This window comes from Myodes glareolus, chromosome 11 (assembly GCF_982192425.1).
Source record: "Myodes glareolus chromosome 11, mMyoGla1.1, whole genome shotgun sequence".
Lineage (NCBI taxonomy): Eukaryota > Metazoa > Chordata > Mammalia > Rodentia > Cricetidae > Myodes > Myodes glareolus.
Window position 1 is genome coordinate 84,707,716 of NC_142036.1, and position 18,658 is coordinate 84,726,373.

Genomic DNA, 18,658 nt, shown 5'->3' on the forward strand with positions numbered 1-18,658 from the left:
AAGTATGTCCTGTTTCTCATAGATTCAGCAGAAGGTGTTGGTGCCTATGGATGTGGAGTTGAAGGAGTTCTTAAACTGTCCGTTGCGGGTCCTTTAAAAGACCAGGTAGTGCTGTCATCCCTCCAGCCCCAGTACTCAAATCCTTAAACTGATTATTTATTAGAGGTAAACATTTTGTTTGAGCAAATAAAAGTTTACATGGCAGTATAATGAGGTTTGATATAGATGTATAGTGTCAATCAAATAGTAACTGTTTATAAAGATTAGGTTGAAAATGGAGAGCAAGAGGATCCATGGTTTTGCCACAGTAGCTTGAGAAGTTGGTGGGATAAAAGTACGGAGAGTTGAGCACTGAAGGGAAAATGTATTAGGAATGCCACTGGGCATTTTTAGTTGTGCCTTTGTGTGCAGTTCCAAGAGTTGCTTTAGCTCCTTCCTCCCAGTACTCAGGGAACTAAAGAAATAGAATGAGAATGAGCATCATAGACAACCACTCCTAACTGGTGAGTCCTTCCCCAAGTGTTTCCAGTTAAGGGATGCAGTTCACAAATTGAATTGCCTGACAACTGAGCAGAGCATCAGTGTATTAAGTAAAGCAGTGTATTAGTGTCGGATGACTGCGAGTTAATGTTAGCTAAATATGGACATAAGCACACAAAGAAGTTATAGAAAACCTAAGTAAAATCATTAGAAAAATTTCCTTGATTTATTAGCTCTTTTAATATCTGAGTAATATACACACAATATAGTATTTCAGGAATGTAACCATCAAATATTTAGACTTTGTGGTCAGATTCATATTTTAAAACCCAAAATGTTCATTGGGAACAGATAATTTTCTAAGTGTTTTATTTGGTTTTCATTACACCAATAAACTTCCATTGCTGTAAAAATTTAAAAACTGGATTTTATTGTAAAGGCTGATACTTGTATGTCTGCTTCTTTGTCTTTCTAAGGAATAATGTTTTTGTTAAAAATATAGCTGGACCTCACACTCTCCTTTGCATCTGCTGCCCCTGCAATCAAAGAGAGCTTACACAAGGGGATCTTCAAAGTGTCTTTTGAGTTTTTCAGTATTATCTCAGTTGCAGATGTATTTGCTTGGAGGACATAACACATTCTCTGTCAACTTCTTCATTTTTTGTGATCATCATCTACTCTACTAAATCATGTAGACATGTGACCATAAGGTATTGCCGTACTCTAATGTTAGAAAATCCAAAGAAAATTGGATTCCACACTAAAGAAAATAAAAGTCAAAGAGATCATTCAACTAGTGCTAGTAGCTCTGCTATAATAACTGTTTGTTGTGGAGGGCCGCAACCACATTCTCCATTACAGGATGGCGCTGGCATCCGGTTTCACCACCAGGTGAGCAAGATAATGTGCATGTGATTGGTAATTTTCCACTGCTGCATCCCCGCTTACTCCCGAGGCGTCATCTGGGTTGATGGGCAGCGGACCAATCCAAGAGTGACACGTCCGAAGCGAGGACTGTTTCCTATATAATGGATGGGTTCCCCTCATTCTGGGTCTCCGCTTTGGAAGCTTATGCTCTCTCTCTCAAGACTCATTAAAGCTTTTCTGCAGAAGGATCCTAAGTGTGCCACGTTGTTCTTGCAGTAGCGTGGGACAGTTTGTATCTAATATTTCATCAACCTGAGGCAAGTCATGATGTATTTAAAACTATATCCACTAAATTACAATTTATAATAAATGATGTCTCAACTAATAGTATATTAAAAGAGAGGGTGAGAAAAAATAAGCATCTCTAAGCCCTCTGATTACACTCTAATTTAAAGATAATTTGTATGTTTATCTCCCTGATGTACATCAACAGAAAGGAATAATAAGGATGCCTGCCTGTAAGAGTGTTGTAGAATACCCCCTCCCTAACCAAGATGTGGTATGATGATGACAGTATTAAGTGTCTACGAAAAAATTGTATGTATGGAGCCATTCTAATTTCAGAAACCAATTCTGGACCTGTTCTTAATAAAAACAAAATATTTTGCCTAGAGATTACTGAATATTTTGAATGTAACAAAAAGTTTTTCTGTGATTTTTGCTCTAGTTTGAAATTAGACCTGAATGAAACAAGGTCAGCTTATATTGATGGAACAATCAGACATGTAAGAGCATGTTTATGCTGGTCTGTATTTAAGAAATTTAAAGTATTTTAACTGTCAAGGTAAAACAATTTCAAAAATACACCATGATTTTGGTTGTAAGCCTAGCCTTTAATGGTTGAGTCACCACAATAGGAGAATCTCAAATAGCCACAAAACACTTAAAGAAATGTCTGTGACCATGTAAGCCTTCCAGTAGAGGGATAGGACACCAGCCCAGCCACATAAACTTTGACCAACAGTCTGTCCTGCCTATAAGATGTGCTTGGATAAGGGGGGCACAGAGATTGTGGGAATGCCCAACTGATAACTGCTTTGGCCTGACAACCAGGCCATGAGAGTGAGTCCACCCTTAATGCGGCCTAGAGCGCCAGGCCTGAGAGACTGGGTCGCCCAGACACCTAGGATAGACCCAAACACAATTGGAGGAAAAACACTATCAACCTAATGATGCCGAACAATATTCTGCTATTCTCATAGATTGGGGCCTACCCCAGTTGTCATCAGAGGGGCTTCATTAAGCAACTGGAGGAAACAGATGCGTGAACCACAGCTAAGCAGTCATCAGGGAATCCTGCTAAAGAGAGGAAGTCAAGATTGCAGGAGTCAGAGGGGTCAAGAACACCAAAAGAAAACCATAGAATCAAATAACTTGAGCTCATATTGGCTCGCAGAGACTAAAGCGACAACCAGGAAGCATATATGGGTCTGACCTAAGTCTTCTACATATATGTGACAGTTCTATAGTTTGGTCTTCTTGTGAAACTCCTAACAGTGGGGGCTGTCACTGACTTCTTTGCTGACTTTTGGGACCCTCCTCCACATACTGTGTCACCTTGCCCAGTCTTAATACTAGGCAAGGTGCTTAGTCTTTTTACACTTTGATATGCCAAGTTTTGTCAATATCCATGGGAAGCCTGCCCTTTTCTGGGAAGGAATGCATGCATGGGGTGGACAGAGAGGGGGTGGGGGGAAGGACTGGGAGGAGAGGAGGCAACAGAAACTGTGGTTAGGATAAAAAATAAAGAAACAAGCAAACGAATGAAAGAAAGAAGGAAAGGGAAGAAAAGGACATGTTTACAACTATAAAAATGCATGATAATAGAAAATTGCAAACACAAAGTAAAACTAAAGTTTACATATTAAATAATATGTTAAAGGCCCTCATTATTCAAGATAGTCATCAGTTTGACTAAGGGACAAGGCCAGTTCATGAACCCTCTCCTCCATTGCCCAGGGTCCTAGTTAGGGTCATCCCCGTGAACTCCTGAGTACCTCTCCAGAGCCAAGCCTCTTGCCAACCCCAAAATAGACTGATGACTATCTTGAATATCACCATAGAACCTTTGTCCGGCGGCAGATGGAGAAAGAGACAGAGACCCACATGGGAGCACTAGACTGAGCTCCCAAGGTCCAGTTGAAGAGCAGAAGGAGGGAGAATATGAGCAAGAAAGTCAGGACCACGAGGGATTGGTCCACCACTGAGACAGCGTACCTGATCTAATGGGAGCTCACCAAAGCCAGCTGGACTGGGACTGAACAAGTATGGGATATAGGGGGGAGTGCCTTGGACTTCCTACAGGGCAGGGTACCCTGCCCTCTCTCGGAACTGGAGGCGGAGTGTGAGGGGGGTGGGAGGAAAGTGGGAAGAGGGGAGGAAGCAGAAATTTTGATTGGTATTATTTATAAAGTAATAAAAAATTAAAAAGGCCCTTATTATTTGATATGGTGATGATTTTCTGATGTCATTTCTATTCTTTTGTTTAGTATATTTGATTGTATCCTGTAAGATCTGAAGAAAATATTGAGTTTAAAATGGCAAAAGAAATTATTCAGTTATACCAGCTATCTTTGGACAAAAATAAAGTCAATAAAAATGACTTAGCAACCCATGGCTCAAAGTAACATTTGGGATCAACTCCACAAAAAGCTCTGGCTAACTATCGGAAGTTAAAAATAATTTGAGTCATGTTGATGATTTGCAAAGAAAATATGTAGTCTTCATTTCTTCATTCCTCTGAGTCCTACTGGGAAATCATGCTAACTTATCCATGATGCTTTCATACCTTTTTCAGAGAATGGTGTTGCCATGGCATCTGGGAAGTAATTACAAGAAAACACAGGCAGTGTATAAGATGTCATAATCTGAAGACCCCACCATACACACACACACACACACACACACACACACAATCCCTTCTCTCTTGATTAAGAGCACTTATGGAATATCCTAGATGATTGTTAACAGTATTTTAATTGTTCTAAAACATTTAAATTCTAGAAAAGGAATGAAGCCTCTATAGTTTATGTCTCACTTGGAAGGTAGGTAAAGACTAAGATACTGCAAAATATGCTAAGTTCTAGCTACTATCACTCTGAGGGATGGTGATGTAGTTCGGTATTAAGAAGTGTGTATATTTTACAGACAGCACTTAACTCAATGCTCAGTACTGCAGAACGAAAACCAAAAGCCTTCCTGCAATTACTGCAACTCTGCTCATGGTAACGCATAGACAGTTAACCCTCCTCCATCACACTTGTTGGGATGTTGACTGTGACCATGTCTCCAATGGGCCATTTGAATCCATGTCAGCAAGCTGTACTTTGTGTTAGTCACATGAACCTTCACATCTGTTTGTTTCTCTGGAAACAATGTTTCATTTTAGGATCCACATAAAGGTATCATCCATCCTACACTTGCCTCATTTCCCTCTTGAATGTTTTGAGAATCATTTTCATTGAATTTATTGGTCACAATAGGCTATAATTCTGATAAAAGCACTTGCTTTTGTTTCACATCAACCCACTTAAGTATGTTATCAGTACAAATACACTTTATATTCATTCACATGATTGACAAGAAAATATCTCTTCTATGCCAATGGGAATGACCTCTTCATCAATGTTAATTTAGAAATATTAATGTTTAATGAGATAAAGATTATTGTACAGAAGAAGAAAAATGATACAAATAACACAGTTGTTCACCTTATTTCCTGAATACTATTGACATCACATTGCAAGTTAAACTGGGTAAGTTTTTATTAGCCTAATTACTATAAAGGAAATAAAGTTAATCACATAATGACAGTGGGAATTTTCACTGTTTCAAACTAATTGGGGACTGCATTGGTAAGTCCCTAACTACTTGGTGAAACAAGCAAACAGAAAACCAAAAGCAAAGTGACAAATTTATAAATAGGACTTTGACACTAATGTGCAATGGGCCATCTTTTACTTCTTCCATTAGCAATATCTATTTGAGCCTAGGATTCTCTTTAGCTTGTTTAGCTCATATTTCACACCGAAGACTAGATATTAAAAATGTAAAACATCTGTTTTCCGTCTGGTCAGGTAGATCAGTAGCTGGGAACACATGGACCATTGATGAGTCTTTGGGCTTGACACTAAATACTGAAAAATTAAGTAAGTACAAAATAGAACTTTGGAACTAATACTGGTATTGGAATGTATGACTGTTTGGCTACTACTACTACAGAAATTCAAACACAGTTGCTGAAATATATTACCATTTCTTTTACCAAACTGTGTTTAGTATAACCACTGTCTTAGAAACTCTTTGGTCTCTCAAAGATTATTTTTGTGCCATGATAAAAAAAAATCAGAAATTATGCACCATAAAAGATTCATCACTCATATCCATTTAGATTTACACAGAAGCAAAAAATTAGGGAAATTTTTAAGTATATATTTTTAAAATCTACTAAAATTATTTTTAGTCATGGTCGTTCCAACCTGCGATTCCAGCATGTGGCAGGTTGAGTGAGGCTAGAGATAGCTGTGATATCAAGGCCAGGCTGGAAAACCTGAGGAGTCCCAGACCCATCCTGGTTACAGATAAATAAATACATCTATTCAAATCAATGAAGTCACAGTAGGGAGACAACAGTTATTTGAAGGATCATTTATTCAACATTTTCTTTTACAAAATACAAAGACTTGTTCTGCATGAATATAGAGCATATGAAAAATAATGTGTTTTGCTGAGTCTAATTTTCAGACATTCAGAATCTCTCATCCATTCTCTTGGAGAATTAGATTTGTTTGGCACTTGGTTTGATGTCATAAACAATGAGGAATAAATCCTTTCCCTGTTAACTGAATCACATCCATAAACACTCACAATTTAAAGATACAAAATTAGACATTTGCCCACAAGACTCTTTCCGCACGGTAACTGCTTTGCCTAGGAGCCTAAGGCTTTTCAAGCTATAAGAGAGGAAGGACTGAGGGGCTATTTAAGTTCTATAATGTGTCAGCAGCAGTTGATAGTAAATGCAACAGGAGATTTGTTTTGTCTGTGCTACAAGAACATGTCCTATCAGACAGACTACTGCATTTTCTCTACTTGAACACAGGGAAGCGCATACTGGTTGCCTGTGACTCACAAGAATGTATAAAAATACAGAAAGCTGGCTGTGACTGTCAATGGGAGAGCCTATTTTCATCAGCTAATATGAATGCATTTGCTAACATTAGTGAAGACAGGAAAATGATTTAGGGGTAGTATATACAGAGTTTGAATACACTTTCAATCCACTTGGTGATTTCAGGCACTGCGGCTCTTCAGGATAAACTATGTCATGGGTTAACTTGATAGCAGTCTAACTTTCAGTGCAAGCAAAAGCAAATACCTGCCCAGTGTCACACACATGACCTGGCACAACTGGAATGTTCAAAGCACATTTAATTGTTAACATCTTCACTCTGGAGACGTCTTGGATAAAAACGCCTTACCAAGTTGGTTCTCGGTAGCATTTAATTTTCAGAGAAAGCCAAAGCAATGACTCGTCTCCCTCTTTGTCATACATAGGAACAACTGTATTTGAACAGTTCCCCTTCTCCAATTTCGCTGTGGAAGCATCGTCCATAAGAGGCACTTAGTGTAAACCTTTTATCGATCATGGGAAACAAGACTTGAAATGCCTGCATTTGATTCTATCAAAGCAACACTGCCACAGTCCTCTGCCATGTAAACGATGTTCTGGTAAGGCTTGCCGTCACAATGGTGCTTTCCTGAGAATGGAGCTGGTCTCTGTATATATCATAAGTGTGCGTGCTCTGAGCTGTGGTCACTGTCGCGGCTGTCGTCATTTGCTAGCGAGTCCCCTGTCTGCTGGAGGGTAGCTGCACCAATCCCTGACAGCTCTGAAGGGAGAAGGGTTCCTTTTTTCACATTCACCAGTTCCTTCTCTCGAGCTGCGGCTCCTTGCTGCCCTCCTTTGACCCGCTTCCACTTCATTCTCCTGTTCTGGAACCACACCTTCACCTGGAAGGAAAAAGGAATAAATAAGACAAAGAAGGCATTGAAACCTAGTTCCGCAAGGACCTGCCTGGGGATGCCATGATGTAGTGATTACGGAAACCATGCGCTGAGTCAGCTGGCATGTGTATGGTAATTGAAAATGCTTAGAGAGCCCTTAAAAATATTTCATAAATCCCAACACATGACAAATAGGTAGAGATAGATGGAGAAGTTGTTCAGAAACATTGGACTGAAGGTTGTAAAACAAAGAAAATGTATTTGTCTCGTCATTAATTTACATCTATCAATATATGTCTCTGCTATACATTTATCCATTCTCTGAAGCTCTTCTTTGGCTTCTTGACCAAGTAAGTATGTGCTCGTTTATCTGGTGAAAAGTTGGCTTCTGGAAGGTCCCTATTCACTACAAATGTTCCCAAACTTCTGAATGGCATTATATCTCAACAAACCCATTCATGTCCATAGGAAAAAAAGTCATAATTCACCCAAGTAAATGTCCACATGCTTCTTACGTTTTAAGGAATGCTGCCACAATAAAACTTGAATGAAGAGAGGCCTCAGGCTCACCTTTGTTAAGCTGGGGACTGTCTGTGGGCATAATTGCCGGACACTTGTTGTCTTAGTGCTCTACAGAAAGTGGATCTTCTTTGCTGACCTTCTTTGTGCTCTTGTGCTTATTAGCATTTACTTTGTAGATATCATCTAACAATGGCTAAAAATACTGCCACAGTGAAAATTCCTAGCACTTATGCATGACTCCCTGTGGTGAGCCCCAGCAACTTCATCAAAGGGTTAAAGGGAATGTGGTGTTCATCCTCAGACCAGGACAGAGAAGGTTTCCCAAGGCTAGTGTCCTCATTGGTTCAGTCACGATTTCATATTGATAAATATACTTACCAAGCATTAGATTTTCTTCTCCTATTTTTCCTTATGACTGACTACTTACTATGCTTTTATTTTGCTTTTTTAAATAAAATCTCTGTTAAAGTAAACTATCATGTTTTTGATCCCCTTGCTTCTTATGTTAGGTAATTTTTTTCCTGGTTTACATTCAATTACTTTACAGTTATTTATTTATTTATTTATTTTGTATTCTGTAGACCTTTTGCAGTCTGCTCAGAGCCACTTTGTTAAACAGTTCAGCCATATCCCATGACCACCCTTCCCCGTGTTATAACTCGTGCTAAGCTTTATGGCTTCACCAAACTGCTACACCTCTGACAAAAATACACTTTCATATCTAATGTAAAAGTACATTACTCTTCTGTATCAAAAACAATTTGAACCTTTATCACATTCTCAACCTATATTAATATACGGTACTAAGGGTAGCATCTATGCCACAAATATGAGGGCACCCACTATTGTAATAGAAGCATTACTAAACTTAAATCACACATTAAGACACATACACTAGTAGTGAAAGACTTCAACACCCCACTCTCACCACTGGACAGGTCTGCCAGACAGAAATTTAACAGAGAAAGAAGGGAACTAACAGAGATTATGACTCAAGTGGACTTAACAGACACATGTAGAACATTCCATCCAAATATAAAAAATATACCTTCTTCTCAGCACCTCATAGAACCTTCTCAAAAAATTGACACATCCTAGGTAACAACGCAAAACTCAACAGATACAAAAAATTGGAATAACCCCATGTATCTTATTGGATCACCACAGCTTAAAGATAGAATTCAACAGCCACACTAATTTCAGAAAGCCAACAAACACATGAATATTGAACAATGCTCATCTGAGTTACTAATGGGTCAAGGAAGAAAAAAAGAAAGAAATTAGAAACTTTCTAAAATTCAATGAAAATGACTGCATTTATCTGGGCAATGAAGTATTATCTCTGTTGTCTAACAAATATAGATTCATATATTTAAGATGGAAAAATATTCAAAGAATAGCTCAAAATGCAATTTCAGATTTAATCATACAATTCCTAGTGGTTAAATTTGGGCATGATACTTAATCTGATACACACAATATCATCAAGCCCTGGGGAGGGCCTGATCCCCCAGCAGGTCAGTGGTATCATCAACAGATGAACAGAAGACTTGGAATCACACAGATTTTAAAGTGAAGAAAGAAAAAAAAAACTTCTCTATCTGAATGTTGTTGGGACACATAAATTGACATGTGGTTAAAGAGGGAGTCCTGCCATCTCTAGAAACATATTGAATCAAAAACTGTGCCCTCTGCCGTGATTGTCAGTGTGCAAAGGCGTGGGACGGGGGCCAAGGTGCCTGTAAAGCTAAGACTGAAGTCATTTTTACCAGGCTTCTGCTCCCTTTACTGTGACACAAATCTTATGCCCTTCTTCTGGCTCTGCAATTTGGGTTTTGAATACCTCTATTTTCTTTGTTTATGTCTTATTACTCATCCATATTAATGTGTAAGAAGAGTTTGCTATTTCTCATATTTTCAAACAAACTGAATTTAGCTCTTCTCAGTCAGTTTCTAATAGCATAATAAGTGAGAAACAAATCACGAGAAAAGGAAGATATGGAATGCCTCCTAAGTAATTTTCATCTTGTGTACGTGATTGCATCTTAATGATTATACATATATGTATATATGATATAATGAGGACTATATGTATATATTTGATATATATACACAGATATTTCATTATTTTTCCAAATATATAATCAAAGTAACATGTCAGAAATAAACTTGAAAGAATTTATTTATTTTATTTGCAACTTTAGCATGGTGCCAGGTAGCAAAAGTTAATTACTTTGCTCTGTGCTATGCCTGTTTGAATCCAGACCAAGATGCCTATTTCATCAACACCAACATGCAGTTAAAATTGTTTCCTCTTCGTCTTACTTTTTACATAAGATAAACTAGGCTCATCATTCAGGTTACTTTACATGAAGTATTCTCAATTTAAAATCAACATTAAAGTGAATTTAGTTTTCTAATTGTTTAAAAAGATCTAAACTAACTTAGACACTTTTCTCCTGGTATTGTATAAAATTCATGGATAGAATTTTCATTCATTGAATCCTTAAATTCTTCAATCCTTGAAGACACGTTAAGCTGCCACTTGGCGCCATTTTATTAAAGCTCATGAGACCAGTTATAATGATGGCTTCTCTTCTCTCTGTCTTGCTAATCCCTGTAATAATGTCCCACAACAGTTGGCAATGCAGCATTATCAATATACACTAAACATGACAAAGCTACCTCTAATCATCATCCAGATTATATTTAGATCTAAACCCTTCAATCCTGAAATCAAGGAACTCATCACTTTTAAATAAAAAACCTGTAGAATATCGACAATTTACTATGTTCCAATCTATGTGAGCCTTCACTGCCTCACAGAGTTAAGAGAGCTATCTCATAATTTATAATAAATTACCCTTTAAGATACTGCACTTACCAAAACTTACACTCCACCCATGCCGTGAATATTTTTCAAATTCAGTGGTTCTCAATGTTCATAATGTTGTGACCCCTTAATATAGTTCCTCATGATGTGGTGACCCCCACCCAAGAACCATAAAATTATTTTTGTTGCTACTTCATAACTTTAATTTTTTTCTACTGTTCTGAATCATAATATTCTGAATTTGTGTTTTCCAATGGTCTTAGGCAACCTCCGTTAAAGGGTCTTAGAATCCCCAATGGGTAGTGATCCACAGGCTGAGGACTACTATTCTAGTTGAAGTCAAATCATGTCTGGCCTTTCAAAACAGCCGGCAAGCCATAAAAAGCACTGGCCATTCTTGTTACTCTGAATGACTTAAATACTGCTGAAATGAAAGTAAGGGCACCCTAAATTCACTGACTATGCAGGGAGCCCTAAGTTAATTAAATCAGATCATTTATCTGATGTATTTGAAAACAACTTACCAAATGGTTAAATGCATTCATAAAGATTTATAGAAATAAATCTGCAGAGGGACAATATCACATGAAAATGCAAAGTAAGACTAAGTACTATATATTTGGTGCAAAATATAAATCCCTCTTATATTAACAAAAATTAATGGATATTTTGAAAATACTTGGCACTAGGCCATTTAGCGATTTATGAATAACAAAGAAAATCTAATGTCTCTCACTTCTACTAATGGAGCCTGATCCAACTGGGTGAGATCTTTGCCAATTATCTTGGCAGAGGTGCCATAAATTCAATGTGTTGATTCCAGCAATCCCAGCTTGTTTACAATGACTGAACCTCTGCTCAGCTCTGTGAAGTGGGAGTATCTCTTCCTTCAGTTTAATTGCCTAGGCTCTATAAAACAACCCATTTTCTAGCCCCTTTCCCATCTTCCCATTAAATATATTAAAAGTCTGGCTAGAGATTTTTCACCAATCCTGGATAGAGACAAAAAACAAACAAACAACAAAAAAAAAACCCAAAAAATAAAAAACAAAACAAAAAACAGAATTAGTTTGTACAGCTTAAAAACCTTTAGGCAAGAGAATATTTACATTATATCTGTAAAAAAAAAGTCTCAAATAGACCTGCTGCTCTTGATCTTGAAGAGGACACGTGATTATGTAAGGAGCTGCAGCTGAAACTTAGACATGGGAAGATTGATATTCTTTTCAGTGCCCTACAACGTGGCATTGCAAAATAGAAGTACAGCTTTGTCTTAGGGTCTCCATTCTTACATAGTATAAAATAATTTTATTTAACTATTTGTAAAGTGGAACCTCTATGCAAAGCAGGCCTCCCCCTCCTTGTAGGAGGAAATGGAAACATAACTGCAAAATCTGTAATCTGTGGGGTTATAGAGTTCCTTGATATTTCATTATGTAGGATGTGTGTGTGTGTGTTTTAATACACAACTCGTTTAGAAAATTTTATGATTGCTCCTCGGGTAGGATTTGTGAAATTCACTTTCTGAGGGATGTTTAAGAATTTAATGTGTCATGCCTGGCAGTGGTGGCACATGCCTTTAATTCCAGCACTTGGGAGGCAGAACAGGCAGATCTCTGAGTTTGAGGCCAGCCTGGTATACAGAGCAACTCCAGTAAGGTTCCAAAACTACAGAGAAACCCTGTTTTGAAAGAACCAAACACACAAACAAAAATTTAACATTTCTTACTTTCTTGCTGAAAGAATACCTAAGCATTATTGAAAATTTTTATAAAAACATTAACATGCCTTACTATATATATAACCTGTGGCTCATATATTGATCAATGACAGTTACAACAAAAGTATTCCTACATACTCTACTGCATAAGTTCACATTTTATTGGCAATAACAGGAAAAAAATCAACATTAAATCACAGTAAAAATTCATATGACTATAAAGTAAGTTTTACAAAATAAAATTTATATGACTACACTGTAAGGTTTAGAAAATAGATAATTATTTATCTCCATAATTCTGCTCTGAGTCTAAGTGATTTCATTTCACTCTCCCTTTTAATTTTGAATTATTTATCTGAATCTGAGTTATAAAGCTTTTATCAAAATCAAGAAAACTATTTAGATTTAAGAAATGCTATCAAATTTAGAATGAATATCAAACAATATATGGTTGCATGTAATGTTTTCAACATACATATTTTAGCTACATTTCTAAATTTTATTTTATTCTAAGTTATGTAAAACTAATTCATACAGAAAGAAATTAAGAGAATGCAGAGGTACAGTTAAAACAACTTAAATATGAAAACTGCACACAAAATGTCAAAATTTTGACTGCATAGTGAATTCATTTTGCTGATAGTACGGTACTATTGACGTGATATGCCTGAATTGTTGCTATCCACTGACTCCTTATATAGAAATATTCTGCTCAAAATGGTGACATTAGAGGTGGGGGTCTTTGAAAAGTTAACTCGTAAAGGTAAATTTGTCTTAACCCAGATAAATATCATTACAGAAGTAAGCTAGAGAGCTAATTAGCCTTTCAGCCAGAAAAAGCAGGAGGCTGAAGGCTGTCTATAGGAATGCAGCCTTTCTCCTGACAAGCCCTGAATCTAGACTACTAATACTCTCAAATGGCAAAGAATAAAACTAGGCTGCCTGGGAAATCTGGTCTACTGTGTTTTGTGGTAGATGCCCAAGAGAACTGTGTAGTGGTATATTATTAGTCTTTTAATAAATAAATTTTGCCTTAAGACCAGAGACAAAGCTAAAGTCACTACAAGTCAGGTAATGGTGACACACACCTTTAATACCAGAATTTGGGAGACAGAGACAGATGGATCTCTGTGAGTTCAAAACCACCCTGGGCTACACAAGATCAATGCAGAAACAAATCCAGGTGATGATACTCACACATTTAATATCAGCACTAGAAGGAATATAAAAAGTGAGGAAAAAGAGGCATAGGCTGTTTAGTTTACGGTTGCCCAGCCTTGGTAGAGATAAGACTTCTCTAGTGGCATGGCTGCTTTGTTTTCCTGTTTATTTTTTTTTGTTGAACCCCAATTTCTCTTTCTGAGTTTTTATTATTCCTGCTACAAAACTGAGAGAAACGTCATAACATTTTCCCTTTTTATTTATTTATTTTCTTAAGAAAGAAAACAAACTATTTTTTTGTTGTTGTTGTTGTTATATATACCTATCCAAGCTCCCACTCCCTCCTCTGCTCCCACTCCCTCCACATACCCTCCCACCCCACTCCTATCCAATCCTCTGAGAGGGTAAGGCACATTGCTTTGGGGAACATCCAAGGCCCTCCCTACAATATCTAGGCTGAGCAAGGTATCATCCAAAGAGAATATGTTCCCCCAAAGCCAGTACATGCACTAGGGATGAATCCAGGTGCCACTGTTAGTGACCCCTCAGTCTGCCCTTGCAACTGTCAACCACAATCACAGAGACTAGTTTGGTCCGATACTTGTTCCTTCCCAATCCGGCTGGAGTTTGTGAGCTACTATTAGCTCAGGTAGACTCTTTCAGTGTGTGTACCCTTCATGGTCTTCATCTCATTTTAAAGAACACGAATATTGAAGATAACTTATGAGTTTATGACTATGACATTAAATAAGCCAAATTAAAAGCCAAAAATATTTCACTGGGATCAACTTCCCAATATTTTAGAAAAATTTCCCTTTATATCCCCAAGAATAAAAAATGTGATTACTAAATCACACTTCTTGTTCTTCTGAATTCAGCACATAAATTCATCACATAAAGTGAAAATAAAACTCTAAGATTTGCAATTTAATACACTAGATGAGCATAAATATATAAGAATAAAGTTCACATTGGGTACTACTCAGAACATTCTCCTCCCAGTCCATGATTAAATTCAGCAGCCTTTTTCATGGTGAAACTATATTCCCTTTTCCCATCCTGTGAGCTACAGCATGGATTCTGCAGGTTAACTTGACAGGATTTTCTTTCTAGTAACCAACTCAACAAATATCTGTATTACCAATGGAATTACCCAAAATGTGAGTGAATAGCAAGCTCTTTATATAGCTGTGTTGTTCAGAGTCTGCTGAAAATCTGCTATGATAAATCTGAGAAAGAGAAAACACATTTCCTTCTATTGGTGCCCCAAGTAAATTTTTTTTCTACTTTAAGTAGCCAATCCTGGATATTCCTTTTTAGATTTTTGCATTCAAAATTTGGCATTTTCTGACAATGTTCCTCTAGATATTTAGCTTTAATTAAGTGTTTAAAATCTAATGAATTAGCCGGGCGGCGGTGGCGCACGCCTTTAATCCCAGCACTCCTGAGGCAGAGCCAGGTGGATCCCTGTGAGTTCGAGGCCAGCCTGGTCTACAAGAGCTAGTTCCAGGACAGGCACCAAAAACTACAGAGAAACCCTGTCTCGAAAATAAAAAAAAAAAAATCTAATGAATTTATCACCCTTCCAGTCAACAGCAACTGACAGGAGAGATGCACAGTGTAGGAAAAAGAACCCTCGGTCCCAATTTTTCTATTATTTGAGAACCCAAGTATCTCTCCGAGTTTTCTGTTTTGTTTTGATTTTTACTGTCTGATTTTTTATTTTATTTTCTGTTTGTTTTATAAGACCAACGCTAGCTCACCTTGGGAAGATATCTAATGACTCTTGACTTGACACTGAACTTGGCCAGATGATTCACTTTGAACAGAGGTCATTGGGAAATATGTATCCCTTAAAGGTTGGAGTATTTTCTCAGCATTCCTGAGAGCAATTTTCCTATTTTGAAAAAGCCCCGGTTACCTGATTAGAAGCAAAAGTCTGAGAAGACCAACTTCTTAAAATAGCTTCAGGCACCACTTAGTCACTGGATCAAAGACTGGAATTCTGGGATAGATGTAGGGAAGACTGGGAAAACCATTCCAAAACCCAGACCCACAAAATTCTAAATAAACCTAAAGTTGGCTGTTGTGTGAGTTTACTAATATTTGGGATGGTTCCTTACATAGAAACAACAAGCTGAATTAAAGTTAAAGTGAGCTTTAAAGACATTAAGATTTCAAATAAGGTATGTACACATACATATATATGTGTGTGTATATATATATATATATATGCTACTTATAATTCAACATATATGTCAGTTAGGAAGAAAGAATAATTATCTAAACTACTTTCCACATTTTCATCAGTTTAAAGAGCCTCTTCTAAAGTTAAATTGCTCTAGACAAATAGAAAACCTGTTTTCTCTATTCGAGTAGTGAAAGATGACGACCCTTCACTATACATTAATGTGTAATTTACCCCCTTCCTTATGTCCTTGTTCTCAAATAAATACACTAAAATAGATCAACTATATGACGATATAGATTTTAGATTCTGGTTTCTGAAGTACCAAATGCTCCACATTCACAGAAGGAACTTTGTCTGATCCAGAGGAAGAAAATGTGCTACTCCAGAACTTAGGAACTAGTCATAATATTTAGTAAAATATAAACTGCCAATAAATAAAACCACATAAAAGTGTTCCTTTGTATATTTTCTCTAACCAGAAATACGCCACAGAATCTGAAACCTCAAAATTAGCAGAAAGAACATGATTTAAGAAACTAGATAAAATCCCTTGCTATCATAATGTACGACAGTGATTTGTCCATACTTGTTGGTATTTCCCTGGTCCCAGTGGGACCCCTGGGGGGGGGGGCAAGAACAGTGAGAGAGGAAATAAACTCTTGCCCTAATAGTTCCTTCTGCAATTGCACTGTCCATAAAGATGTTTGCATTTGCCATTCAGGAATGTTTTTCTAACTAGCAAGACTGTTAACCATCTGAAAGCTGAGTTCTCCTAGAGTAAATATGAATTAATATAGGGCGTACTCCCTGACTGCTAACAGAACAAGTTATTTTCCATCCAAATAAAACCCAATAAAGGAGTCTATAAAGCAAATGATTTAAATATATTATTTATTTCTCATTAATTGGGCATGGATCATTAGTACTTTCAAAGCATTCTTTGAGTGAATAGTGGACTATTGAATTTCTATAATAAACACCATTTTAAAGTGTTTTGATTAATAAAGAACAAGCATTTTCCAATGACTTGTGTGTCCTTGCTGCCAAGCATTCCCCAAGCTTCTTGTACCTATGCTACACCCGTGGATTAGTGCAGAACACGTGAAAGCAAATGGAATATGAATCATTTCCAGGTGAATGCCTCTCGAGGTCAGGGAACTGCCAATTCCTTATCACCTCCTGTGATTACGAGCAGCACCACAGGTTAGGGTTCCAAGGACTGAGTGATTATTCAGAGTGCTGGATTTGTACAACTCATGTAGAAAATAAGCCATCGAGATTTTATTTTACTTCATGCTATTTAGTTTTAAAGGTTAATGTTCTATTGTAACACAACATGACCTATCCTGACCTGTCCAGACAACTAACCTTTTATTACCCCCAGATGAGGAGTGCTTAAATATAAACACGGGAAGTATTTCACCATTTATCCACATTAGGTAAAACAAGCTGGGTTTTTAAAATAAGCAGAGGAATACTGCCATCACAAGGCATTCCTTATTAAAAACTCAGTAAAAGCACCTTTCATTCAAATATCATTTGTTCTTTTTTCAATTTCATCATTTTGCTGAATAAAAGTTTAATCATCGAATAGTAGAGACTTCTCATTGGTATTTGTAAATCATAAATCCAGATTAACTCAAAAATGTTAGAAGATTGCTCAGTCATAGCAATATAAAAGGTCATGCCACGATGACGCCCACTTTACCTGTCTTTCGGTGAGATCTAGATTCACTGCAATCTCGTATCTTCTCAGTCTGGTCAAGTAATTATGGTGAGCAAATTCTGCCTCGAGTTCTCTGATTTGTTCTTTGGTAAAAGCTGTCCTTTCCTTCCTAGGTTTGCTGTTCACTTCTGACTTGTAATTTCCTTCCTGGGAGTCTGGGGGGGGAAAGTGCAAGAGATTGTGTTAGCAGAGTCATGGAAATGTGTGCAATCATACAATTCACAGTTATTGAGTACCGACTTCTCCAGGTGTGTTGCTAGACAAAGGACTAATAGTGAACAAAGACAGTAAGACTGACCCCTATCCATAGGGTAAGATAGGCTCGCTCTCTCTCTCTCTCTCTCTCTCTCTCTCTCTCTCTCTCTCTCTCCTCTCTTCCTGTTTTCTAACCCATAACTCAATTAGAAAAGTTCTTAACACATCTATAAATACCAAATACAAATTTTAACTTCTAAAATGGTACTGTTCTAATAAAATAAACCAAACCCTCATCAGAAAACAATTGTAGAAATAAAATTTATATTTCTACATGTACATGAGATCTAAGTATGAGAGAACGTGGAATCCTCAAAGAAGCAATGATTGTATTTATACATACACAAATATAAAAAGGAATAAATCTTTAAAAACAGTTAAAGCTTAGACAAAATGTATGAAAATTATTGCAGAATTGACTGTTTGTTCTATTTTCATTTTAGTTCCTTAATGCAGATAGCCATAGTTTTCTCTTCTAGTGCCTGCTACTTTGTTCAATAGGAAATGTGTGACCAAAAGTCTGTCCATATGACTTTTATACAAGAAGTTTTAATTTTTTATTGTACACGCATGACAAACACCTGCTGTACATACCAAACATCATCTATCCATATCATATCTTCAACACCATGTAAAATCACAACAGTAATTTGGAACAGAGCAATTCACGTTTCTTTTCAAAAATTAATAGAACAGAATGCAGAATGTTTTATTTAGCTTTTTAGTATCCCTGATAGGTAATCTTGAAGGTGTTTTCTGTAAACTAAAACACAGAATGTGCATAAAATAGAAAAGTTAATCTGCAGTCATCATGGAGACATGGAAAGTGGGCAAATC

The 18,658-nt window shown here is 37.0% G+C and overlaps 1 protein-coding gene across 1 annotated transcript in view; it reads right to left on the reverse strand.

Moving 5' to 3' along the window:
• Positions 1–6,039: 6,039 nt before the first annotated feature.
• Meox2 (mesenchyme homeobox 2) overlaps positions 6,040–18,658 on the reverse strand; it is a 59,006-nt gene continuing 46,387 nt past the window's right edge. The window contains exons 2-3 of the mRNA XM_048415889.3: positions 17,549–17,721; positions 6,040–7,419 (exon numbers count right to left, since the gene is read on the reverse strand). Of these exons, the coding sequence (XP_048271846.1) occupies positions 7,195–7,419; positions 17,549–17,721 (398 nt within the window). The 3' untranslated portion in view covers positions 6,040–7,194. The remainder of the gene's footprint in view (positions 7,420–17,548; positions 17,722–18,658) is intronic.